This window comes from Myxine glutinosa, chromosome 4, assembly GCF_964187855.1.
Source record: "Myxine glutinosa chromosome 4, kmMyxGlut1.1, whole genome shotgun sequence".
NCBI classification, from domain to species: Eukaryota; Metazoa; Chordata; class Myxini; order Myxiniformes; family Myxinidae; genus Myxine; species Myxine glutinosa.
In genome coordinates, this window is record NC_136264.1 from 180,264,867 (window position 1) to 180,291,403 (window position 26,537).

Genomic DNA, 26,537 nt, shown 5'->3' on the forward strand with positions numbered 1-26,537 from the left:
GGTTTTTAATGTTTGGAGATTTTTAAAAATGAGGTAATAATAGTAATACATCGTCTCGTGTGTTGGTGCGTAGTCTATATTTATTAAAGTAGAGGTTTTTGTTGGTCTGTTTCTGTCTTTCCGCCCATTGGTCGGACAGCTGGCCTGACTCCACCCACAACGACGTCATTAGTAGGAAGGCTAACTGCACCCATTGGCAATTGGCATTTGATTTTTATGCAATTCAGGATGAACGCATTCGTGAAACCTGCCATATTCACAATAGCCATGCCCTACCTTTACATTGCTAAAACATAAACTTCCGGAAGCTTTTTGGCTTATACACCGCCCGAAACAGGAAGATTTTCCGCAGAACTTTATTTCATATTTCTTGCTATTATCTATCTATAATTCCAGTAATCTCTGTGTGTATGTTTGTTTGTTTGTTTGTTTGTCTGTGACCGCTGTTTCTCGACAACCACGGGTCCGATATACTTTAAACTTGCCAGGTATATTGCTGGGGACCCGAGGATGTGCCTTTTCAAGGTTTCATATTAATCGGACAATTACTTACCGAGCTATGTCCAAAAAACGATTCAACCAATCAGAGAGCAGCGAGCTATCGCGTGTGCCGAACGTGGCGAACACACTCTGCCTCGGACGGCACATTTGAGAGCGTATTCATTTATTTCACGTTGGCAAACTATGTTGCCGCTATGTTGGCGTTAAACTATGTTTTAAAACTAATTAAAACCATTTCATGTAAATAGAGGGGGGGGGGGGGGGATTGTCACTGTACTCGCAAGCCGTTCGCCGTTCGCTTTGGCGTTGCGAATGGACCAAAACATTTCATGAACCAAACCATTTCATGTAAAGCGTTCGCCGTTCGCTTTGGCGTTGCGAATGAACCAAAACATTTCATGAACCAAACCATTTCATGTAAATAGAGGGGGGGGATATAATTTTAGATATATATATAGTACGGGCATGCCCTCGTCTATCTATAATCTATCTATAATTCCAGTAATCTCTGTGTGTCTGTGTGTCTGTGTGTCTGTGACCGCTGTTTCTCGACAACCACGGGTCCGATATACTTTAAACTTGCCAGGTATATTGCTGGGGACCCGAGGATGTGCCTTTTCAAGGTTTTAAATTAATCGGACAAGTACTTACCGAGCTATGGCGATTTAGCCGTTCGCCGTTCGCTTTGGCGTTGCGAATGGACCAAACCATTCATGTAAATAGAGGGGGGGGGGGGGGGGTTCTGTGGTCGTTCGCTTTGGCTTTGCGAATGGACCAAACCATTCATGTAAATAGAGGGGGGGGGGGTTCTGTGGTCGTTCGCTTTGGCTTTGCGAATGGACCAAACCATTCATGTAAATAGAGGGGGGGGGTTCTGTGGTCGTTGCGAATGGACCAAACCATTCACATCGAATCATCGAATCACATCGAATGGACCAAACCGTTCGCTTTGGACCAAACCATTGCATGTAAATAGAGGGGGGGGTTCTGTGGTCGTTGCGAATGGACCAAACCATTCATGTAAATAGAGGGGGGGGGGGGGGGTTCTGTGGTCGTTACTGCCACGTGGTTTCAAAGTTTTTTTTTGTTGTTGTTGTTTGCACGCATGTTTTTTTGCACCCACGTACGGGCACGCCCTAGGATGTTTACACACACACACCCCTACACAATTTTTTTTTTTTTTTGGCAAGGAACGGGCACCCACGTACGGGCACGTCCTAGCTTATATATAGTACGGGCATGCCCTAGTTCCACTAATCTCTGTATGTCTGTATGTCTGTGACCGCTGTTTCTCGACAACCACGGGTCCAATATACTTTAAACTTGCCAGGTATATTGCTGGGGACCCGAGGATGTGCCTTTTCAAGGTTTCATATTAATCGGACAAGTAGTTACCGAGCTATGTCCAAAAAACGATTCAACCAATCAGAGAGCAGCGAGCTATCACGTGTGCCGAACGTGGCGAACAGACTCTGCCTCGGACGGCACATTTGAGAGCGTATTCATTTATTTCACGTTGGCAAACTATGTTGGCGTGAAACTATGTTTTAAAGCGCGTTTGTGCACGCTATGGCGATTTCTTTACCAAACTCCGCAAGCCGTTCGCTTTGGACCAAACCATTTCATGTAAATAGAGGGGGGGGATTGTCACCGTACTCGCAAGCCGTTCGCTTTGGACCAAACCATTTCATGTAAATAGAGGGGGGGGATTGTCACCGTACTCGCAAGCCGTTCGCTTTGGACCAAACCATTTCATGTAAATAGAGGGGGGGGGATATAATTTTAGATATATATATAGTACGGGCATGCCCTAGTACGTAATAAATGCATGTTCCTCGCATATAAATATCACGTTCACCGAACTGGCGAACTTTGACCGCGATTATAAAATGACTTGTCGATATATCGTAAAGGCGTAAAGCGCATTGATTACCTATCGATAAGTTCAAAATGAGCCAAATAGCCATGATTTTCCTCAGTTTTAAGATTATTCACATTTAATGTAAATGATTTCACTTTAGCACACGACGAACGAGGACGCAGGCATGTCATGACGCAACTCTTACGTCACTGTTCAATCGAGTGAACACAGACCTTACATCTCAGTTTTATGAGCCATTTGTTTACAAGGCGGCACTTGGTCTATTTGATGTGATGTTTGGAAATTATTATCATGCTTTAACTGACAAGACCACGGCAATATATTTCACGCGGATGTCCGCTTCTTACACCGCCATGGCCGGTAACCGGCAAGGACAACAAATGAATGAAAGAAATACTTCGACCGAATTTTTTAGAAACAGCACACAAACGTATATTATTATAAACTTTTTCATTGAATCCACATTTTTCTTCAATTGTTTGTACAAAGCCCTTTATATAAAAAAAAATTGGAGTTATTTTGTTGTGCAATCTTGGAGACTTCCGGTTAATTCAGACTTTCATTTTTAAAACGTTAAATTATTAATGAGTCATATAAATCGCTTGTGAACTACAAAGGTACGGAATATAAAACATTATTACTAAGGTGACCTTAGAAGGGGAAGATTACGAAAAATATTGGAGTATGAGTAGCACGGCACTCCAGCGGACTTTGAATGTCTACTCTGTTCTCGCCATTGCATCACGGATGTTCCTCCTCTTCTTCTTCTTGGTGTGATTTTGAAGGCCCGTTGCTGTCATTCTGTTGTTACCATCCCTTCGTCGTTGTTTAATGACGATTTACGATCCCCGCACAAAGCTGACAGACTACGGGGAATAGTTAGAGAAGGTAAGAGGGAGAGTGCGATGGAAAAACAATAAACAGTTGAAGATGAATCTCCATACGGTATAAATTTCCAGTGGAGCGATATTTGGAATGGTGGAGAAGGGAGATGATTGAGAGAATTAGACTGTGGTTGAGATAAATTAGACTGGAGAATGCCCCTGAAGTGATTGGGGGGGGAGGGGAAGGGATAATTGCTCTGGAGATTTGGAGATGGGCTCTGGAGTGATGGGGTGAGCAGGGCAAATGGCATGGTGATATGGAGAAGGGCTCTGGAGTGATGGGGTGAGCAGGGCAAATGGCATGGTGATATGGAGAAGGGCTCTGGAGTGATTGGGGAGAGCAGGGCAAATGGCATGGTGATATGGGGAGAGCAGGGCAAATGGCATGGTGATATGGGGTGAGCAGGGCAAATGGCATGGTGATATGGGGTGAGCAGGGCAAATGGCATGGTGATATGGGGTGAGCAGGGCAAATGGCATGGTGATATGGGGTGAGCAGGGCAAATGGCATGGTGATATGGGGAGAGCAGGGCAAATGGCATGGTGATATGGGGTGAGCAGGGCAAATGGCATGGTGATATGGGGAGAGCAAGGCAAATGGCATGGTGATATGGGGTGAGCAGGGCAAATGGCATGGTGATATGGGGAGAGCAGGGCAAATGGCATGGTGATATGGGGTGAGCAGGGCAAATGGCATGGTGATATGGGGTGAGCAGGGCAAATGGTATGGTGATATGGAGAAGGGCTCTGGAGTGATTGGGGAGAGCAGGGCAAATGGCATGGTGATATGGGGAGAGCAGGGCAAATGGCATGGTGATATGGGGTGAGCAGGGCAAATGGCATGGTGATATGGGGAGAGCAGGGCAAATGGCATGGTGATATGGGGTGAGCAGGGCAAATGGCATGGTGATATGGGGTGAGCAGGGCAAATGGCATGGTGATATGGGGTGAGCAGGGCAAATGGCATGGTGATATGGAGAAGGGCTCTGGAGTGATTGGGGAGAGCAGGGCAAATGGCATGGTGATATGGGGTGAGCAGGGCAAATGGCATGGTGATATGGGGTGAGCAGGGCAAATGGCATGGTGATATGGAGAAGGGCTCTGGAGTGATTGGGGAGAGCAGGGCAAATGGCATGGTGATATGGGGTGAGCAGGGCAAATGGCATGGTGATATGGGGAGAGCAGGGCAAATGGCATGGTGATATGGGGTGAGCAGGGCAAATGGCATGGTGATATGGAGAAGGGCTCTGGAGTGATGGGGTGAGCAGGGCAAATGGCATGGTGATATGGAGAAGGGCTCTGGAGTGATTGGGGAGAGCAGGGAAAATGGCATGGTGATATGGGGTGAGCAGGGCAAATGGCATGGTGATATGGGGAGAGCAGGGCAAATGGCATGGTGATATGGGGTGAGCAGGGCAAATGGCATGGTGATATGGGGAGAGCAGGGCAAATGGCATGGTGATATGGGGAGAGCAGGGCAAATGGCATGGTGATATGGGGAGAGCAGGGCAAATGGCATGGTGATATGGGGTGAGCAGGGCAAATGGCATGGTGATATGGGGAGAGCAGGGCAAATGGCATGGTGATATGGGGAGAGCAGGGCAAATGGCATGGTGATATGGGGAGAGCAGGGCAAATGGCATGGTGATATGGGGAGAGCAGGGCAAATGGCATGGTGATATGGGGTGAGCAGGGCAAATGGCATGGTGATATGGGGTGAGCAGGGCAAATGGCATGGTGATATGGAGAAGGGCTCTGGAGTGATTGGGGAGAGCAGGGAGAATGGCTCTGGAGATATGGAGATGGGCTCTGGAGTGATGGGATTGAGCAGGGCAAATGGCATGGTGATATGGGGTGAGCCGGAAGGGCCGGAAGGGCCGGAAGTCTACAAGATTGCACAACAAAATAACTCCAAAATTTTTTGATAATTGGGAGAAGGCTGATTGGTCTGTAGTTGCTAGGATCTGTTTTTGCACCTTTTTGTGCAAAGCGGTGATGTTGGCAGATTTCCAAGCAGATGGCAGATGACCTTGAGCAAAAGAGAGGGTGAAGAGAACAGAGAGAGGGAGTGAAAGAGCAGAAGAACAGGATTTTAGGACCCGTGGGCTGATGCCGTCACGTCCAGTGGCAGAATCAGAGTCGAGGGTTAAGTTTTGCTTTAAATATTTCCCTATTGATTCTTTTCTTTTTGCAATTGTTGTTTTCATGTATTGTTATGCATTATGTTTTCCACTCTGTCAAAGCGCCTTTGGGCTTCTTGAAAAGTGCTATACAAAATAAATGAATTATTATTATTATTATAATTATATGGAGAATGGCTCTTGAGTGATTGGGGGAGCAGGGAGAAAGGCTCTGGCGATGGAGAAGAGCTCTAGAGTCTAGAGTGAATGGGGGGGGGGAGGGGGGGGAGAGAAAGAAGAGGAACAGGGAGGGAGAATGGCTCTGGAGATGCAGGAGGACTCTGGAGTGATTGGGGATGGGGGGGGGGGCAGGAAGAATGGCTCTGGAGAGGCAGAAGGGCTCTGGAGTGATTGGAGGAGCAGGGAGAATGGGTCTGGAGATATGGAGATGGACTCTGGGGTGATTGGGGGAGTGGGGAGAATTGCATGAAGAATGGCTCTGGGGTGATTGGGGGAGTGGGGAGAATTGCATGAAGAATGGCTCTGGAGTGATTGGGGGAGCAGGGAGAATGGCTTCTGGAGATGGAAAATGGCTCTGGAGTGATGGGGGCAGCAGGGAGAATGGCTCTGGCATGATGGGGAATTTGTAGCAGAGAGTGGGGAGGAACTTAATATGGAGAGGCAGGGAGAAGAATATGGGCTGGAGGGCAGGCAGTAGTGAAGGCAGGGAGATTCAGATGGAGATTGGGGAGAAGGATATTCAGATGTCCGAATAGGTATAGCAGAGAGAGGGAGATGTATATTGAGTTGTCGAAGAATAGATATCACAGAGAGAGGGAGATGTAGATTGAGTTGTCGAAGAATAGATATCACAGAGAGAGGGAGATGTAGATTGAGTTGTCGAAGAATAGATATCACAGAGAGAGGGAGATGTAGATTGAGTTGTAAAAATGGGAGATGAAGTGCTCCTTGAGATTGTTGTCTTGCACCTTCTGCTCTTTCTGTACTCTGTTTCCCCATCCCCAGCCCCCTTCCCCTTTCGCCCAGGTTTTCTGCAGGATAAACGTGGTCTGGCAGTAACCCCCTCCTGGAGAAACTCCCAAAATGCAGACTCACTGCTCATCCACACTTATTTGGTCATTTTTGTTTTCCCCACCTGTGGAACCAACTTCCACTATTTCTTCAATTTCATTTTACCTCCAGGTCTTCAAGACTCTTTTCAGCTCCATCCACAACCATGGTCTTTTCTACCTCCCATTAATCCCCTCTTCACCCACCTCTTTCTAAGTCTCAAGTTTTTCCTTCCTGAGAGTTTGCAGCTGTACTGATCTTGTTCACCCCGTCCTCACGTAGCCCTCATTCTTCCCCACATCCCTCATTTCACCAAGTTTCCCTCTATTTTGTCCCTCATTTCTCCTGTTGATGTGTTTCAACCCTCTCTTTCTGCTGCTACTTTTGTTCTGTTACAGCCTTATCCATTCTGTGTTCTAGTTCCTCCACGAGCCCCGATTTTGTATACAAAAAAGTGATGGAGATTGAAAAGAAGAGATGGTTAGGATGAGAGAAGTAGAAATGGTGGGAATATGGATGGATGGGTAAGATGGAGAGTCATGGAGGGCATGGAATTGTGATGGAGTAATGGGCAGGTTGATGAGCTTGAGGAACAATGGGAGAGTGGAGATTGTGACATTGAAATTGAGGAGCACAGAGATTGAAGGGCCGTGGAGAGTGAGATTGAGGGGCGTGGAATTTGATATTGAGGGGTGTGGAGACCAAGATTGAGGGGTGTGGAGACCGAGATTGAGGGGTGTGGAATTTGAGATTGAGGGGTGGAGGGGTGTGGAGACCGAGATTGAGGGGTGTGGAGACCGAGATTGAGGTGTGTGGAGACCGAGATTGAGGGGTGTGGAGACCGAGATTGAGGGGTGTGGAGACCGAGATTGAGGGGTGTGGAGACCGAGATTGAGGGGTGTGGAGACCGAGATTGAGGTGTGTGGAGACCGAGATTGTGGGGTGTGGAGACCGAGATTGAGGGGTGTGGAGACCGAGATTGAGGGGTGTGGAGACCGAGATTGAGGGGTGTGGAGACCGAGATTGAGGGGTGTGGAGACCGAGATTGAGGGGTGTGGAGACCGAGATTGAGGGGTGTGGAGACCGAGATTGAGGGGTGTGGAGACCGAGATTGAGGGGTGTGGAGACCGAGATTGAGGGGTGTGGAGACCGAGATTGAGGGGTGTGGAGACCGAGATTGACGGATGGGAAGAGCAAGGAGATATCTTCATATACTATTGCCATAGACCACTACCAATATGAACAGTGGGTAGTCATTCTACAGGGTTGCAATAGTTTGTATGAACACCAATTTAGAAAAGAAGGATGCAAAAAGGGATAGGGAAGCATGTAGGGGAGAGAGAGAAAGAGGGATGAGGGTGAGATGGGCAAGGAATCAAGGATACACCAAAAGAGGTATGCGGATGAGATGGGCAAGGATACACAGAAAGATGCTCCGAAGAGCATTTTAGGCAAAAGGCTTGAACATGTCTTACTTTCATTCTTCATCAGTAAGATTCAATCAGCTCAACGTGCTAAATATACTTGGCAGCTTGTTAGGAAATAGAGATTGGGATGGGGGAAAGGGACTGGAGGAAGGACAGTGGATTATTGGTGGTGGAGGTAAAGCGTTTTATCAGCCAAAGTCATTTTTTCTAATATTCCTTGACTATTTTGTGAAACTAGTGGAGTCTGTTAATGAAGGGACAAACTGTGAGGTTTCTGCTTGTGCAATAATTATAATGAGCTGGGTTGAGATATTTGCTTTGGTGGGGAGAAAGCTGTGTGATTAAGATGTGCCATTGTGAGGTTAAGTTAGGCACATCTCCAAACTGCTCTTCTTGGTTGTGTAATTTACCAGGCATTTATTTTATTATCTCTATACCCTCTTCTGTTCATTCCCACCCAACACATTCTATTTTATTATCTCTATACCCTCTTCTGTTCATTCCCACCCAACACACTCAGTTTGAGACCCCTCCGGTTTGAGACCCCTCCGGTTTGAGACCCCTCCGGTTTGAGACCCCTCCGGTTGGAGACCCCTCCGGTTTGAGGAGCCCTCAATTTGAGGTGTCCTTGGTTTAAGACAACCTCAGTTTGAGATCCCCTCTGTTTGAGGCCGCCTCGATTTGAGGCCCCACGGTTTGAGGCTCCCCGATTTGAGGCCCCTCCATTTGAGGACCCTTGGTTTGAGGCCACCTCGGTTTGAGGCCCCTCGGTTTGAGGTCCTTCATTTTGAGGCCACCTTGGTTTGAGGCCACCTGGGTGTGAGGCCACCTTTGTGTGAGGCCTCCTCGGTTTGAGGCTCCTTGGTTTGAGGCCTTCTCCGTTTGAGGCCTCCTCGGTTTGAGGCCTTTTCGGTTTGAGGAGCTCTCGGTTTGAGACCCCCCAGTTTGAGATATCCTTGGTTTGAGGCCCCCTCTGTTTGAAGCCCCTCTGTTTGAAGCCCCTCTTTTTGAAGCCCCTCGGTTTGAAACCCCTTGGTTTGAGGCTCCTCATTTTGAGACCCCCCCAGTTTGAGGTCTCCTCGGTTTGAAACCCCTCGGTTTGAAACCCATCGGTTTGAGGCCCCTCATTTTGAAGCTTCTTGGTTTGAGACGCCCTTGGTTTGAGATGCCCTTGGTTTGAGACGCCCTTGGTTTGAGACGCCCTTGGCTTGAGACGCCCTTGGTTTGAGGCCACCTCGGTTTGAGGTCCTTCATTTTGAGGCCACCTTGGTTTGAGGCCACCTGGGTGTGAGGCCACCTTTGTGTGAGGCCTCCTCGGTTTGAGGCTCCTTGGTTTGAGGCCTTCTCCGTTTGAGGCCTTCTCCGTTTGAGGCCTCCTCGGTTTGAGGCCTTTTCGGTTTGAGGAGCTCTCGGTTTGAGACCCCCCAGTTTGAGAGATCCTTGGTTTGAGGCCCCCTCTGTTTGAAGCCCCTCTGTTTGAAGCCCCTCTGTTTGAAGCCCCTCGGTTTGAAACCCCTTGGTTTGAGGCTCCTCATTTTGAGACCCCCCCAGTTTGAGGTCTCCTCGGTTTGAAACCCATCGGTTTGAGGCCCCTCATTTTGAAGCTTCTTGGTTTGAGACGCCCTTGGTTTGAGACGCCCTTGGTTTGAGACGCCCTTGGTTTGAGACGCCCTTGGCTTGAGACGCTCTTGGATTGAGACGCCCTTGGTTTGAGACACATTGCTCTCAGTAACATCACCCAACTCTTCCGTTCTATTTCCACTTTCCTGTGTCTTCCTTTTTTGATAGCCAAATGAGTTTTCTGTCTGCCAAGCGAACCCATTAGAGGCATTTAAACCCTTTCCCTTTGCGCAACCACTCTGTTTGATTCAATCCTGACTTCGCATGTGTTTCTCCATCTCATTTTTTATTAATAAATAACAAGAGAACAATGACTTGTTTTTGGTTATTGCCAGAAATTTGAACCCAATATGAATATTTCAAGGGACATGTAAAAACTTGGTAGCTTGCATTTTGAATCGATGACATCACAGTACCTTTCCAACAGCAAGAGTCACTTGGATTTGATGTGATGGCTCTTAAAACCCTGTAGTTGCAGTAAGAGTACCGTAATCGCTCACTAAGTCCCAGTGATGTGGAGACCATAATGACTCTCATCTAAAGAAACTAAAGTCGCCGATGTCTTCAGGTTTACATATGACTGCAATTCAGTGTGGGCAGGACGGAGTCTCCATTGGTTGGAACTGCAGTTTGAAGACATTTTGGAGCTGATGAGCTGCAGCTTGAGTACCTTTTGGATCAGGAATCATGAGCATCAGCAGTGATGAGGTCAACTTCCTGGTCTATCGCTACCTGCAGGAGTCAGGTACGTTCATGTTTCAGGTTTGTTGTTTACAGATGTGTTGTCGATGCGAATGTGTGACTGCTGCTTCTGTGCTGCACATTGAAACGTAAGAATACTCGATCAAATGTTGAGTTCAATTTTAGCACATTGAAATGCCGTCATGATACCGAGTACTGTACTTGTTAACATATGAAGTCTGCCATAGTTCGAACAGTTATTTTTTTCCTTTTGAAATGTAATGATGTACTTTTGTCAAAACCTAGTTCGGTAGAAGTAAGAGGAGGGGAAGGGGACGAGATGTGAGTTGAGAAGGGGGTAGTGGGGTTGTTAGGGGAGAGTGTGGAAGTTCATTCAATTCTTGCTATACTGGTGGATATGGAAATTTCGTTTGAACCTCTTCTTCTTTAGTCTGAGTGGAATTGGCAAACCCACCCAGTCATCTGTAATCCTGTTCCTTTTATTAGTCCGCTACCGGTGTCATCGGAGGGGACCGTAAGCTTGCTCTCCATTTGTCTGTCCGTCCATCAGTCTGTTAGTGCCACGACCAATCTACAAGTGAATATTGGAGACATACAGTCATGTGAAAAAGTAAGTACACCCCATGCAAAGTTTTGACTTTTTCAACATATTTCAACATACAGCTATTTGATCTTCATTTCAACAATATTGATAGATAAAGGTGATATAATATAACAAATATCATGAAACATCTACATTTTGTAGTCCATTGTATAATAATAAAAAAAAAAAAAAAAAAACCACCTTTAGAGGCCATTTTCCCCCGCAAGCGGGGGTTGGCCTTTTTCGGGAACCGTGGTAGTTGTTGTTTTTCGGTCCCCTTTTTGAAGCAATGTTTTACGGCCGGATGCCCTTCCTGACGCCAACCCTTTTTGCCGCCTTTTAACGACAAGCAGGGAATTACCAGTGAACTGGTACTCAATTAGCCGACCTCGGAAGGATGACAGGCTGAGTCAACCCCCCTGGCGTTAATTCAGCGATCGACCGAGTTTCGAACCCAGGATCCTAGGATCCTAAGCTGGCACCCTAGCCGCTAGCCCAACACCAGGGTTAAATGCATTTATTAAATGTATAATTTAAATAAACATAAATGCAAATTTCACATGTGGAAAAAGTAAGTACACCCTTGGCTCTAACAGGTGGTATTTCCCCCTTTGGCAGAAACAACCTCAAGTAGGCGTTTCTTTTAACTGTCTACCAGTCTCTGACATCGACTGGGAGAAATTTTTGCCCACTCCTCCATGCAGAATTCTTTCAGCTGTGCGATGTTTGAGGGGTTTCTTGCATGCACAGCTCGTTTCAAATCCCCCCACAACATCTCGATGGGATTTAGATCTAGGCTTTGACTTGGCCATTCCAGAACCCTCCATTTCTTTCTTTTCAGCCATTCCTTGGTGGATTTACTGGTATGTTTAGGGTCATTGTCATGTTGCAAGGTCCACCTTCGGTTGAGCTTCAACTTTCCGACAGATGGCCTCACATTATCCTCAAGCACCCTCTGTTACAATGAAGAATTCATAGTGGATTCTATGATGGTGAGCTGCCCAGGCCCTGATGCAGCAAAGCTGCCCCAAACCATAATATTTCCACCACCATGCTTTACAGTTGGTATCAGGTTCTTGTGGTCAAATGCTGTCTTTGATTTTCGCCAAACATGTCTTCTGGTACTGTGGCCAAATAGCTCTACCTTTGACTCATCTGTCCAGAGCACATTGTTCCAGAAGTGCTGGTCTTTTCCTCGGTGTTCATTGGCAAACTTTAGTCTTGCCCTGATGTTCTTTCTGGACAGCAAAGGTTTCCTCCTGGCACACCTCCCATGTAGATCAAATTTGTGAAGCCTCTTTCTAATGGTAGACTCGTGCACTTTGACATCAACAGTGGCAAGAGAGCTACCTGTAGGTCCCGTGATGACATTCTGAGGTTATTAGAGACTTCTTTCAGCATCTTGCGGTATGCTCTCAGGCTGAACTTGCTGGGGCGGCCTGGCCTGAACAAGTTGGCAGTTGTTTGGAATCTTCTCCACTTGTCGATTATCTTCCGGACAGTCGAATGATTGATTTCAAATTGTTTGGAGATCTTTTTAAATCCCTTCCCAGACTCGTAGGCATATATAACCTTCTTTCTGAAGGCCTCAGAGAGCTCTTTTGATCTAGGCATGGTGACGCCGCACACTTCAACAACAAAGAGTAAACCAAACTAAATGTCCGAGGTTTAAATAAACAGGTTCCTCCAAGATCCTCTCTAACGATGTTCTAATCATTTGCACCTGAGCTGGTGCACCTGATTCTAATTTTAGGTATTTGAAGTAGTGATAAATGTAGGGGTGTACTTACTTTTTCCACAAGCGAAATTTGCATTTATGTTTATTTAAATTATACAATGGACTACAAAATGTAAATGTTTCATGATATTTGTTATATTATATCACCTTTATCTATCAATATTGTTGAAATGAAGATGAAATAGCTGTATGTTGAAATATGTTGAAAAGGTCAAAACTTTACATGGGGTGTACTTACTTTTTCACGTGACTGTAGCTACAGCCACACAAGTTATATTCATTTGTCCCCTACCCGGAGGGAACTATAGGTTTGCTCTTCGTCTGTCTGTCCCACCTGTAGTTTTTCAGACTTTCCACCCTTACCCTTTAATCTATTCAACTAACACTCCATCATGATAAGCTTTATTATGATAAGTTACACAACTAGTTTGAGTTTCAGGGAGTTTTGTCAATTTCTCAGTTATGCCCTTTTTGGAATTAGAAAATATCACACCCGTAGGGAACATATATTGCAAAGTAATTCTCCCTCTTTTTAACCATGACACTATTTTCTTTTGTAATGGAAGTAATAATATCCGTCATCTCATTTTTTAGGTTTCTCGCACTCTGCATTTACATTTGGAATTGAGAGTCACATAAGTCAATCGACTATCAATGGTGCGCTAGTTCCCCCTGCGGCACTCATCTCCATCATCCAGAAGGGGCTTCAGTACGTGGAAGCTGAGATCTCCATTAATGAGGTATAGCGTTACAGTGGTAAGGCGAAAGATTGTTGTGCAGTTTATATGGGAGGCCTTAACCTCTGACGCCCCCATTCTGCCTCTTTGCTTCCCCTTACCCCGTTTCTGAAGCTGACAGGATGGTTCGGAGGTAGCGTAGTCACCTTTGAGCTGAATCGTCTGGATCGGTCCTCAGACTTCTCATCTTGGTTCTGACTATAAAAGAAATACGGTGCATCAATGAGTACACTTTCCTTTGGAGGGGATGAAATAAATAGGGAGAGGGGGGCACTGCATCAGTGGCATAGTCATCCATACAGAAATGACGCAACCAGCGACCAGGCATTGCACGCATATGAATGAATGGGATCCAGGCCACCTTCCAGCTCTCTTGCCATTGCTTTTTGCTTTTCTTTTCTTGCACTCCACTGCCCTAATCTTGCTCTTCCTGGTGCCTCCCCTACTCTCTGGTGCAGGATGGAACAGTGTTCGAAGGTCGTCCGATTGATTCTCTCTCGCTCATTGATGCCGTTATGCCTGACGTCGTTTCAACAAGACAACAAGCCTACAGGGAAAAGATAGCACAGCAACAACAACAGCAGCTGCAACTGCAGCAGCAACAGCAACAGCAGCAACAGCAGCAGCAGCAGCAGCAGCAGCAGCAACAACAACATCAACAACAGCAGCAGCAGCAGCAGCAACAACCAGTAGCTGGAACTGGTGCCGTGGTACAAGTCCCATCAGGAGGAGCTAAAAATGGCGAGCCATTGGAGAACGGGGGCCATGGGATTACTAGTAAGACCTCAAAGTCGTTTCTCACAGTTAACCGTTTAGTGGGTGCCAATCCATTTCACCATATCCTGTCAGTGACACTATTTTTCACTTTAGCCTTGTTTATAGGCAGTGTGCTAAAGACCGATGACCTACAAGAGGTGCTCGGATTTGCAGACAGCCTACCAGAGGGCATGGAGGTGGATGGAGGCGATGGAGATATTGAGATCCCAGCCAGCAAGGCCACTGTTCTCAGGGGCCACGAGTCTGAGGTTTTTATCTGCGCCTGGAACCCGGTCTGTGACCTTCTTGCCTCTGGGTGTGTCCACAAATTTTATCTTTTCCATTGATCACCATAATTCCAAATGATAAATTCAATGCATGTCAGGAGATGTGAAGCTCGCCTATCTTAAACTATGTTTCTTTCCTACCTAGCTCTGGAGACTCAACGGCACGGATCTGGGACCTGCGTGAGAGTGGGGCGAGTGGTGCTAACCAGTTGGTCTTGAGGCACTGTATTCGCGAGGGAGGGCAGGATGTCCCAAGCAACAAGGATGTCACCTCATTAGATTGGAATGTGAGACGCGTTTGTCATGATAAATAATTGCCAGATTTATGATTAGTATCAATTCCCGTTGGCAAAATACGGATCACTCGTGATTGTGGTTGTTCCGGTGATGCATCTATGCAGAGCGAGGGTTCTCTACTTGCCACTGGCTCGTACGATGGTTTTGCCCGCATATGGACCAAGGATGGTACGTCGTCATTCTCGGTGGTGCATTTGTGTATTTTGTTCTCGGTCCTTAGTCTTGAGATGCTAGCAAGGGGTACTGTACGCAGTTGCGGTGTTTCTTATTTGAAGGCTCAATGCAAAACGCAATAGAGGCCCAGTGGGGCTGATACATTTTTAAAAGGGGGAAAAAAGCCACATCCGACCAAAAATTAGCTACAACTACTCTGCTAATCTAGTAATAAATAAACAAGCAAGTGCAGATCCGGTCTCAGGTAACGCTTCATGAGCTTTCCAGTGAGTTTCCTCAGGCCGACAGACTCTTTATTGGCCTGAGGAAGCTCGCTGGGAAGCGGGTGAAACGTCGCCCTTGACCAGATCTGCTCTTGCTTGTTGTTTTTTTTAAATAATTTTTTTTGCAGGATCTATGGCTTGTAGTGGAGACAAATAAACGACACAACACAGGACCGTTAGACGAGACAAACAGCCACTGAACTTGGGGGAGATGCCGTCACTTCCCGGGGTACTGTGGGTGCCAGCGTCAAAGCGGCACCCACAGGTTAGATGATTTACTAATGAGGGGTTGTTTTTTTTATCGTACAATGAATTGTTGTGTGGATTTGCGAAACAATATCGATATGAATCAACATTAGACATTACACACGTTTTATTATGATTCGTGTTGCATTTGTATACATTGAACGTAGTTATTATTCCACTTAACCTGCTTTCCCTACTAACTTCACCCCCTAACTTTGTAATGGTCTTGTCCAGTTAAACAACAGGGGAAACTTTTTTTATTTTCATGAATCATATGACTGCTTTTTTCTTTTCTTGAGATGGAGCGTTCCTTCTGTGCTGTATTTATTACCACTTACAAGTCGATGTGTTTTGTCGGCGAAGTGAGGCCTCCCCGTCTCACCACCACCCTCGGGGGCCCATCTCGAAAGACTGTGGATCACGATCGGTCGCGTGGGGACCCTGGTGACCTCGAGGCCCAATGCAATTGCATGGCCCTAATGCCACCACTGACTGTGTGGTGCAGGAAACCTGGCCAGCACACTCGGGCAGCACAAGGGACCCATATTTGCCCTGAAGTGGAACAAACGAGGGAACTACATACTGAGTGCTGGTGTGGATAAGGTAAGAGAGTCACAAGGGGCTCATAAGAGAATCGTGAGAAATTAACATAGAAATCTGGGGTTTTGGGGAATAATTAATTTATGTCGTTTGTCTTCATTTTCCTTGAGAAATTCATAACATTTCCACTTTTGTTTCCCACTTTGATCTCTCCCATCAGACAACAATTATATGGGATGCACAAACAGGAGAAGCCAAACAGCAATTCCCATTCCACTCTGGTTTGTTCGTGTTTTGGGAAATTATTGTGAATTATCATTTTCACTTTTCTGGTCTTGTGCCTGCCCTCTTCGTTCTGGCGCTGTAATCACTGTGCCTACCCTCTCTCTTTCTATGGCCCTGCCATTTCTGGGCTTGCCCCCACCCTTTGATCCTGTCATCCCTGGATTGCCCGACCCCACCTCCCTTTGCTCCGGCCCTGTCATCCTTGGGCTTTCCGCCAGTGCCTTGGACCCCGTCGTCTGTGGACAGGCGCCATGTGTCCTGACCCTATCATCCCTGGGCCTGCCACTGTACTCTGTTCCTGGCCTTTTGTCCCTCTAACTTGCCCTTTTATCTTCTACTACTCCTTTTCTTCTTATTTGCCACTTTACACCAAATCTTCCATCTATGCCTCCATGCAGCTCCTGCATTAGATGTAGACTGGCAGAGCAACACGAGCTTTGCCTCCTGCAGTACAGACATGTGCATTCACATTTGCCGACTGGGGACGGATAGACCGGTTAAAACCTTCCAGGGGCACACGGTCAGTTTCACTTGCTTTCCTCCTCATCAATGTTTTCAGTATTTTAACTTTTCCTCATTATTTCAGCCCTTCTACCACCATATTTTCCTCTTATTAAGACAATTATATGGTGACCATGTTTTTTGGGCAATTTCAGTGATGGTAATACTAATGGTTAATGATACTTATGGTTCATAAAAAAATGTCTTTTTTTGTCAGAATGAAGTGAATGCCATCAAGTGGGATCCATCGGGTTCTCTTCTTGCGTCCTGTTCTGACGACATGACTCTTAAGGTACAATTCAACATGTATCGAGTCCTTTAACAACTCGTGAAGGATGAGTAATTGGGGACCATTGTGCATTTCTCGATCAGATTAAGTGTTGCTCTATGTATGCACCGCTTGTTGAGCTCGGCCCTTGGCAGCGGCAAACCCAACCGCTCTCGATAACTCCCCTTTCTCTCAAAATGTCCTCAACAGCCATTACAGCTGTATTTTGTAATCTTCTCGTGGGTCCCTAATGGCAACATCCCATTCTCCACTGACTCGTTAGGAACAGCATCGAGATGCCACTTACTTTTCAAGTTTGCATTAATGATCTCTCGAGCTTCTCTAAGTAACACTCGTTGCCTGTTTAACGACAATATCTTACCCTTATGGCTATGAACGTTGATCGATCACTGCAGATCTTGAAGACATGCACCTGTTGTCACATCAAAAATGCAACCAAGTAACCCTAAAAAAATGTAACTAATTTGAGGAGTTGCAAGTTTCTTTCCGAAGGTGGGAGAGAGGTTGTGTTTTCACTCTTGTCTGTTTGTCTGTGAACAGGGTATCTCAAAAAATTATGAACGCATTTGGCCGAAATTGTGTGTGTGTGTGTGTGTGTGTGTGTGTGTGTGTGTGTCAGTGTGTGTGTCAGTGTGTGTGTCAGTGTGTGTGTCAGTGTGTGTGTCAGTGTGTGTGTCAGTGTGTGTGTCAGTGTCATGGAATAAATGATAAGATTTTGGTTCAAATCCAGATCCGGATCCGGCCTACGAGTGGGATACAAAAGGTAAGACCAATCAACCATGCGGAAGTATATGCTCCACTGAATGCCATTGTAGTCCATCGACACATTACGCATGCAAAAGCTTACAGTCTAAGTCGGGCTCGGAAGTTATGGAATAATGAGGTTGCAATAAACTTTACATTCTTGGGAATACTTGGTGAGATTTTAACCAGGGATTGGTTCTATTAATTGGCTTGTCATTCCAAGTACAAACACATGCAACTTATTCTTCTTCTACACCACGATATATGTCACTTCTTTTTTTCTTCTTCAAAATCATTATTTTTCTGAGGTGTTTGTCTGCTCCATGCCCCATCCACAAACCTCCCCACCCCCACCTCTTACCCCTCACCCCCGCTAATGCAGCGCAGCGTTTCTCTGTTTCTTCATGCGTATAACAACCATCCTAATCTCCCATCACTTGATCTTTATCGCTGTCTGTCAAATTTGGGAATATGCAATCAGGAAAAGCATACACCCCCACCCCACCACCTCAAAACTTCATGTCCCCCCTTTCTGCCTTCCTCACCCCACATTCTCAATGCTTTATCCTCCTCTCACCCTTTAAAACTTTCCCCCCCACACCTACCCAGTCACACCTTCACCTGCACCCCACACACTCAAACATTCCCCCTCATCCCACCCCCATGCCCCAAAGCTCACCTTGCCCCCGCAAAGCTTCCCAACCATCCCAACACCTCTTCCCCTTTGTCTTTACTGTGTGGACCTCAAACATCCGAGGTCTCCTCTCCAACTGCTGACATGACAGATTTCTCAATCCAGGCCACTGCCGATAAACCAGACATCATCTGTTTAACAGAATCCTCCCTCCCACAGGATACCCCGATTCCTTAGTGTCTTTCCCCAGTTACTCTCTTCTCTGATTTGATCGGCCTGAACCATGCCCCATGGTGGAGTTGCACTTTGTATCAATAACCCAATTTCATACTTTGTATCATTAACTCATATTTCTGTGATTCCGTGGGACTGAAATCAATCTGAAAGCTTTCCCCAAATGACAAATCTTCCCATTTTGGACTTGGTGATTAACTTTCCCGCAAATGTCTCCTGTTCGTCCTCTGCTCCAATTGGTTCATCTGACCATATGCTTGTGAAAGTCAACGTCTCTCTGGCTATTCTCAGAGTTGCCTCAACGCCGGCGAGTCTGACATTTCACTCGAGCAGATTGGCACGAATTGCAAGCAGCCATCTCTCTTCAGGACATAAAAAAACATAAAACATAAACATAAACAAGACATTAAAAAAAACATTGCCTCAAACAGGGAACCATGATTGTCATGGGGCCCGCAAGGCTAACCCCTGCTCCAGCGGGGAAAATGGCCTTAAAACGATCATTCATTCATTCATTCATCTCTCTTCAGGACTGGTCTCCCATATCTACTGCCCCTGATGTTAACTCAGCTTGGGAATTCTTCCACAGAAACTTGCTCTTTCTCTCATGCACAGATTATTCCCATCTTGTCTTCAATTATCCACCCATTTTTCCCACCCATGCTACACTGAATCCTGTGGTGAGGCAGTTGCTCTAAAACAACTTACCTTCTCTTCCTGGAAGGCAAATCCGACCGAAGGCAATATCAGTGCATTTCAAAAGGTCCACACCAAGTGTGCGTCCACCCTCAGGAGATGAAGAAAACGACATCTGTCCAACCCCAATAATAAACCTTTCAAACTTGGGTCCATCCTCTAAAACCTGGTGGCGCCTTGTTGAGTCTGTCGTTGATGTATGCTCCTCTCCATACCTTCCCTCATGTCAAATGGCACCACGACCAACTCGTGAGAAGGCTGAATGCTTCAATTGTGTTTGTTTCCAAATCTTGTGTCATTGCATAAAACATCACTGCTCTACATAAAAAGGTGCAAAAACGAATCCTCTCAACGACAGACCTATCAGCTTACTTGCAATCATCAGCAAGGTCATGGAATCTATCATCGCAGTCGATATGAAATCCTTAAATGCATCAGGACAGCAAGGTCTCGTGGGGTTGTGCCCAAAATATTGCTATTTCAATCATAAATCTTCTCAGAAACCACCATACAGATCTAGACCAAACTCTAACCCTAACCCTAACCATGAGGCACCAGGACCATGCCCTAACCTTAAGTAGTGCTCCTCGTGGTTGCATCTCCCCCAGAAAGTGGGCCACGGGCCCCCTCCCCGAATCCCTCATTTTCACTAAAACGTCTCGCCAACTACCAGAGCGATATGGACCAAATTTGGTACAATGCATCAGGACAGTAAGGTATCATGGGGTTGTGCTCCCCATCTGGATCTACCCATTTGAAGGGGATAAAAGCAGGGTAATTCCCCAAATATTGGTATTTCATTCAAAAATCTTATTCTCAGAAACTGACAACTGGATCCAGACCAAACTGGCCATGCGGCATCGTGACCATGCTCTAACCTGAAGATGTGCTCCCCATGGCTATATCTCCCTGGAAAGGGGGCCACGGACTCGCTCTCCTAATCCCTCATATTCACTAAAACATATTTTCCTTTCAAACTCCATGACCGATTAATTATATGGACCAAATTTGGTACGATATATCAGAACATTAAGATCTCATGGGGTTGTGCTCCCCATCTGGATCCACCCCTATAAGAGGCTGAAAAGGGGAATTTTGCCTCAAATTCAGGTAATTTATTTTAAAATCTTCTCAGAACCATGAGGAAATATCCGTCAGTCCCCCAGGGGCTATTTTTTTTATCACATGAAGTTACGCTCTATCTGCTGGGCCACTGGAAATGACCACAGAAATGAATGATCCTCAGTGAATTCGTATGATCTCTGGAACAAACTTTATATCTGTCTGAACCAGTGGGCGTTGGTGGTATAATTATGGGTCCCGGTCATCGCTGTTTCTTCCATAATGGCTACACCAGAAGGACAAAATTGCTAAAATTACACTTGTACAAATAAATCTTTGAAGCTGAAGGAGGCCATGAATGCAAGGGTGCTTTAGCAGCACAAAGCTTTTACTTAGAAAGAGACAGAAGTACTTTCGCATCAGCAATTAACTACATTGCACAGACTTTACCTGCCTTGCCAACTCTATTTTAATGAAATCAAGATTCTAATAATGTTCGAAGCATTCATTGTATTTAATTCCTCTCCGATTTGCATGTAAACCAACACAACACGAGAAGTTCTGATTCATGACAAATGTGACCGCCACAATATGGATGCATCCTTCAAGCTTTATTAACCAGACAAATTGCAATTTCGAGTTGTGTTGCCATCAGGTAAAGCTTGTATTTAGCCAAGAGTAACTCCATCATATTCTTTCAAGCTATGCCTATCCATGTCTCCTGCAGATCTGGAGTGTAAAGCAGGACGCGTGCATGCACGACCTTCAAGCACACAGCAAGGAGATTTACACCATTCGCTGGAGCCCGACTGGCCCCAGTACGCAGAATCCCAATGCTAACCTTATGTTGGCCAGGTAGGAGATAACATACATAACGAACCATCAGATATCCGACGCCCAGCACTCGACACGTAGTTGGAAGTCAAGGATTGATGGTAATTAAATGTTTTCCCAACAGTGCATCCTTCGATTCAACTGTACGACTGTGGGATGTAGAACGTGGAATTGGGATCCACACGTTGACCAAGCACCAAGAGCCTGTGTACAGCGTAGCATTTAGCCCGGATGGACGCCATCTTGCCAGCGGTTCCTTCGACAAATGCGTTCACATTTGGAGCACCCAGGTAAAGATGGCTCTGTGTTTGTGTCAATGGCTTGTGATTGTCCAACAGACTTCCATGGTCGCTATAAATGTAGGTACATCTCTTTGCCTTTCAGACGGGTTCGCTGGTGCACAGCTATCGGGGTACTGGTGGCATATTTGAGGTTTGCTGGAACTCACAGGGTGACAAAGTTGGAGCGAGTGCATCTGACGGATCCGTATGTTTCTTGACCTCTTTTCTCCTCCCCACCTTGGTTGTTTACTTTCTTTGATCAGTCACTGCATCAGCATTTTCTCCTCCTCTTCCTCCTCCTACTGCAGGTGTGTGTCCTTGACCTACGGAAGTGATGAAGATTTTCACCACCGCACGACATGGTGAATGTGTACATACCAAATCTTCGGCGTTTAACTTCAACCTGACACTTTTAGCCTTTCCCACTGCACTCTTTCACAACCCTCTCACACACCCATCCACCACCCCACCTATTTTAATAAATAAAATGAAATTCTGCTCATTTCAGGGTTATTTTAATTAGTCTGATCTTTGAAATCTGTTTTCTGCAGCTTAAATTTCATTTGTTGTCCACTCTCAGTATTTAATATACTCACCACCATTAAAAAAAACCGAACATGTGGAATTGATCATGTAATTGTTGAACGATCGTTTCAGCATTCTTTACCAGAGCCTTTTTTGACACGAGGGATTTGCAGAACACCTGCCTACAGGTTTCCACGCAACTATAATTCCCTCGTCCAATAACTCGTGCACCCATTGGTCTTTTAGAGGTGATGCATGGCATTCCGATTAAATCTGAAACAGGCCTTCTGAGGCAATAGCTTGTTTGCCAGAAAATCAGGAATACAGAATTTATAATATAATGTAGAAACATTCTTCACCAAAATTGAAACGATTCTTCCTTGTCACACACACAACCTGTCTAACAAGTTTCGTCCAAATCCATCCATAGCTTTTTGAGATATGCTGCTATGTATCATTTTTGGCCCTATCTCCCAATGGTGAAGAATCACTTAAACATTAAATAATTCTCATATCCGAATCCATATTCAGATCTTCACCAAAATCGAATCGAGTCGTCCTTGTCATACACCCAAACTCTCCACCAAGTTTTCTTCAAATCCATCCATAACTTTTTGACATATGAACATGAATGAATGATCGTTTTAAGGCCATCCCCCGCTAAAGCAGGGGTTAGTCTTGCGGGCCCCATGACAATCATGTTTCCCTGTTTGAAGCAATGTTTTATGGCCGGATGCCCTTCCTGACGCCAACCCTTAGTCGCCTCTTACGATGCGCAGGGATACGGTGTACCTATTCTAAATCGGGGTACACACCGGGATCATTAATCCCAGCAAGCTGGTACTCAATTTGCCGACCTCGGAAGGATGACAGCCCTCCCATCACCCTCCCATCACCCTGCCCCATCACCCTGCCCTATCACCCTCCCCCATCACCCTCCCCCATCACCCTCCCATCACCCTCCCATCACCCTCCCACCACCCTCTCGTTGGAGGTATTGACTAATATAGGGTTGGTTTTCTAAGGCTGTAGGCTGCACCTCATTTTGTCGAATAAAGTGGTATTCGGGTGGTTCCGGTATTTGGGACCACAGGGACGGAAAGTGCAGGTACGGGGTGCTTGGCACTCCCCAGCCGGCCCGCTCTGAAGGTTCGGATCGGGACACCGGGATTCATTCCGGTCGCCCGGTCGGCCCGGAGGTGGGGGTGCGGGGCCTGTCACGGAACGTCAAAACAAACGGTCTGCCGGGGCCGCCCAAAAGTCGGGCGTGAGGGGCGCGTCCACTAATGGAACGCCTCTCGCTTCCCAGATCGAGGGCCACGTGGTCAAGAGAACCTCGTCCCTTCTGGTTGCCCTGCCGTCCCACCGGGAGCGCTGACAGGGTGTACTTCAAACTAAGCTTAAGTGTCAAGTGTTAAGTTCCTCCTTGCCCTCGCAAGGGAAAGGCTAGGGTCAAGCTCTTCCAAATTTCCAAACACTAGAAATCGGACGTCTCAAATTAATTAACTAATTTGTTAATACATCTCAGTCGCCCGCGACCTCTCTAGCGCGGGCGTCGAACCAGTTCATTTCCGGTGCGACCGGGCCGAACATCGGCCCGGCCGTGGCCGAAGCCGTTGATTCCGCCGTAGCACGCTAACGCGTAGGCTCGCGCGCCCCTGGTCCGCCGGGGCTCCGCGGGTGTCCTACCGTGCCTGGCGCCGCTATTCTCTCGACTTCCGGGAGTAGGTGCCGGTGCCCGGGGACGGACCTCGCTGTCTAAACATGGTAGCGCTAGGCCAGTGGGACCGCCGGGACCCACGTGCACTCACACGTTGATATGCGCGTGGGCGGCAGTATCACACCGGGGCGCCCAAACGCTCCCCGGCTAAAGTTCATCCTGGAAGCGCCCGCATTGTGCGGACAAACCAAGTCAAGGGCCACGTGGTCAGGAGAACCTCGTCCCTTCCGGTCACACTGTGCCTATCGGCCGGCCTCGAAGACCGAAACTGTGACGGTGTCACCCGAATGACCTCAATGTCCATGACCTCAATGCAGCAATTGTGGACATACCTGATATTGAGATTGTCACATACATTTTGGATCCCAATGTGAAAACATTTGCACCAACGCCGCATTATTTGATTAGGTCACAATGAAGTGTACATGTAATATGCTGCTTTCAAAATGACGTAATCCACCCCAGATTGCTCCGCGCACATGCGTGGAAACGCCTCGTAGCAAAGTCAACCGGGAAGGCCTAGACGCATTTCATGCCTCGGATAAGGATTGTGGAATGAAACGACGAAAAAAACTTTTAAACAACCCGAAAGTACTTGTATGAGTACCTGAGAGAAAGGATTGTACCTCTACACAACGAAACAGTTGGAGAACTTCCTGATCAACTTGTCCAAAAGGTTGATCTTTTGCAGTTCGTACCGCAAGTAGTACTGCCGATCATGGGCCCCGTGAAAGGCCAAAGGTTGATTGATATTTCTCGTGTTCCTATATTCTCATTGTCCGATTTGCATTCAGGAAAAGAATTGTGGTTAACCATTTTTAAATTTCCAATCTTTCATCTAAGTGCTGAAAATTGTTTTTAAAAGACTTTGATTCACAGATTTCCCGCTAGTAATGGCGGGTTGAAAATGCGCTGCGAGCCGAACCGAAAAAGTGAATACACGCACAGAGCGCATGCGCAAAAGTTCTCATTTAGCATTCATACGTCCGCGTCGAAAGTTCCGTATTAATCAGCATTTATCTCTCAGAGCTGTGCACCTCACCTGAGTCCCCTGTTGTCACATAAATAAATCGCATCAACGACAACCACATGTTCGGTTTTTTTTAATGACAGAGAGTATACGTTGGGCTTTCGGGTGAGAGAAAGAAGAGTGAGATCGGAGTGGGGAATCAAAATCTAAAGAATCAGGTTCATGTGTATTTTGTAGGTTTTACCACGAAAACGCAGTCATTGTTTTATGAGCATGTATCATTGTATTGTCATGCCTTCAAGTTGTTATCGACAAGTACAGTTTGAAACGACGATACCGTTCACCTGTTTTACTCTCACCTATGAAAGGTAAAGTTGAACCCATGTAATGGTGAGGCTTACAATGGCTCACTACATTATTTACGTTGACCTGAAATGCTATGTCAAAAGTACAGTTGTTGCTATTCATTGCAGGCGGATCATGCTGTGGGTGGTTTCGACACCGCACACGCTAACGTGTTCCGAAGCCTTTTATTCATTGTAATTATTCTTCTGTGATGTAGCTAGATGGCAAGCTGCATTTATATTTTCTTGTATTTTCAATTATCGTTATAGTTTTGTGGTTTTATTACCTTTTTGTCCTTTTTGTATATAACACGCATCATTTCCTCTGCACTGGCTCTCCTCGGGATGACCAGCTTCTTTTTTTTCCCATTTGACACATTTCCCCTTCCACCTCAATCCCATTCACTTCGTGAGAACCGGTCATCTTGAGCATTAAACGAAGAGTTCAAATTTTTTTATTTTTTTTTATAGCCTTTCTTAGGTCACCCACACTGCAGACCGGTTTTAGGCTTGCTGAAGCCAAGTCCTGCTGTCCATACACCTTTCATGTTCTGGCTTTCCCCCATCATGCTCTAGTGCACAAAACAAATCGAACGGCTACTTACTCTTTCTGGGCAACTCCACACCTGTCCTCTGCCATTTCCCTGACCCCTTGGCATGCACGGGCAAAGGCAAAACAATTTCCAGAAAATGTTATTTGGTCTTTTAATAAATTGCTATATTTTGTTAATAGACTGCCTTTGTTGTGTCATTTTATTTCCAGTGAAAAGCTTCTTCTTCTTTTTTGACTCTTCAAATAACCTTTTTGCTTCAAAAGGAACATCTGCATTTGAGCCTCAATAACCTTTCAGGTGTTCCGGTGGCCGTGGAGACATTTTAGGTTTGGCAATTCACTAATGTGAGTCCAGGATATATTTTTAAGGATGTGGCGCTACTTGTGCAATGCTTATTTCAGATTGTAGGTAGCATATCCCACATCCCATACGTATTGCTGCACAGGCCAATACTGGGTTAAGCACAGGTGTGTTTCTTCCCTCCAAAAGAGCGACATAAGAATAATTTCGGTGTAAATATATTGTTGCAGTCGCCTGTTCGCACCGGTTGTCCAGGTCCAGCAAGGAGTGTGAAAATGACTGCAGAGGTCAGGTGAGTCAACGATTTTGAATTTGGATTAATGACCTTTTAGTCTCTGCTACCTATCCCCAGGAAGCGCTGAGTCACCCAAGCTCTATGTCGACAGGCGATCATGTGACTGGTCTTTATCTTTGGCCAAGCAATTGAAGTCAAGTGACGCGTGTTGCTCCAATATCAATCAAGCTTCACGGAGTTGATCATACCACCAGATGACACCACCAGGACAAACAAAATTTCCCCAGTGACCAAGTCTGGTTTATAATGTGTATTGAAGTGGCATGGGGGACGGGAATACAGGAAGAAGCCATCAAAATGAATAACTAGATATCTGCGATCACAAAGTGATGGGGGAGGCTTACTCTTTGCGATCGCGCAACTTACCCTTGGCCCGCAATCCAATGACGGACATATTTTGTTTGGACAATCACATGACATTGACCTCCAACATTTATTATG

At 46.1% G+C, this 26,537-nt stretch overlaps 1 protein-coding gene across 7 annotated transcripts; it reads left to right on the forward strand.

Moving 5' to 3' along the window:
* Positions 1–2,929: 2,929 nt before the first annotated feature.
* Positions 2,930–25,681, forward strand: LOC137425526 (F-box-like/WD repeat-containing protein TBL1XR1). 7 transcript variants are annotated; one of them, XM_068114046.2, is made up of 15 exons: positions 2,930–3,000; positions 10,097–10,250; positions 13,123–13,268; positions 13,724–14,042; positions 14,136–14,337; positions 14,454–14,595; positions 14,710–14,773; positions 15,794–15,891; positions 16,049–16,109; positions 16,512–16,633; positions 16,832–16,906; positions 21,001–21,128; positions 21,232–21,397; positions 21,492–21,593; positions 21,697–25,681. In XM_068114046.2, the coding sequence occupies exons 2-15, from the start codon at positions 10,193–10,195 to the stop codon at positions 21,721–21,723; spliced, it is 1,710 nt and encodes a 569-aa protein (XP_067970147.2). In that variant the 5' UTR covers positions 2,930–3,000; positions 10,097–10,192; the 3' UTR covers positions 21,724–25,681. The 7 variants fall into 7 exon arrangements, with proteins under 7 accessions (XP_067970147.2, XP_067970151.2, XP_067970146.2 ...); XM_068114045.2 differs by lacking the exon at positions 2,930–3,000 and adding an exon at positions 3,133–3,271; XM_068114047.2 differs by lacking the exon at positions 2,930–3,000 and adding an exon at positions 3,133–3,271 and having other exon boundaries at positions 14,148–14,337.
* Positions 25,682–26,537: the final 856 nt, after the last annotated feature.

Coding starts and splice junctions, on each gene's coding strand:
- LOC137425526 (XM_068114046.2), top strand. CDS start 10,193: ATGAGCATCAGCAGTGATGAGGTCAACTTCCTGGTCTATCGCTACCTG. Junction 16,907..21,000: donor CTGACGACATGACTCTTAAG/GTACAATTCAAC, acceptor TGTCTCCTGCAG/ATCTGGAGTGTAAAGCAGGA. Junction 21,594..21,696: donor CGAGTGCATCTGACGGATCC/GTATGTTTCTTG, acceptor CTCCTACTGCAG/GTGTGTGTCCTTGACCTACG.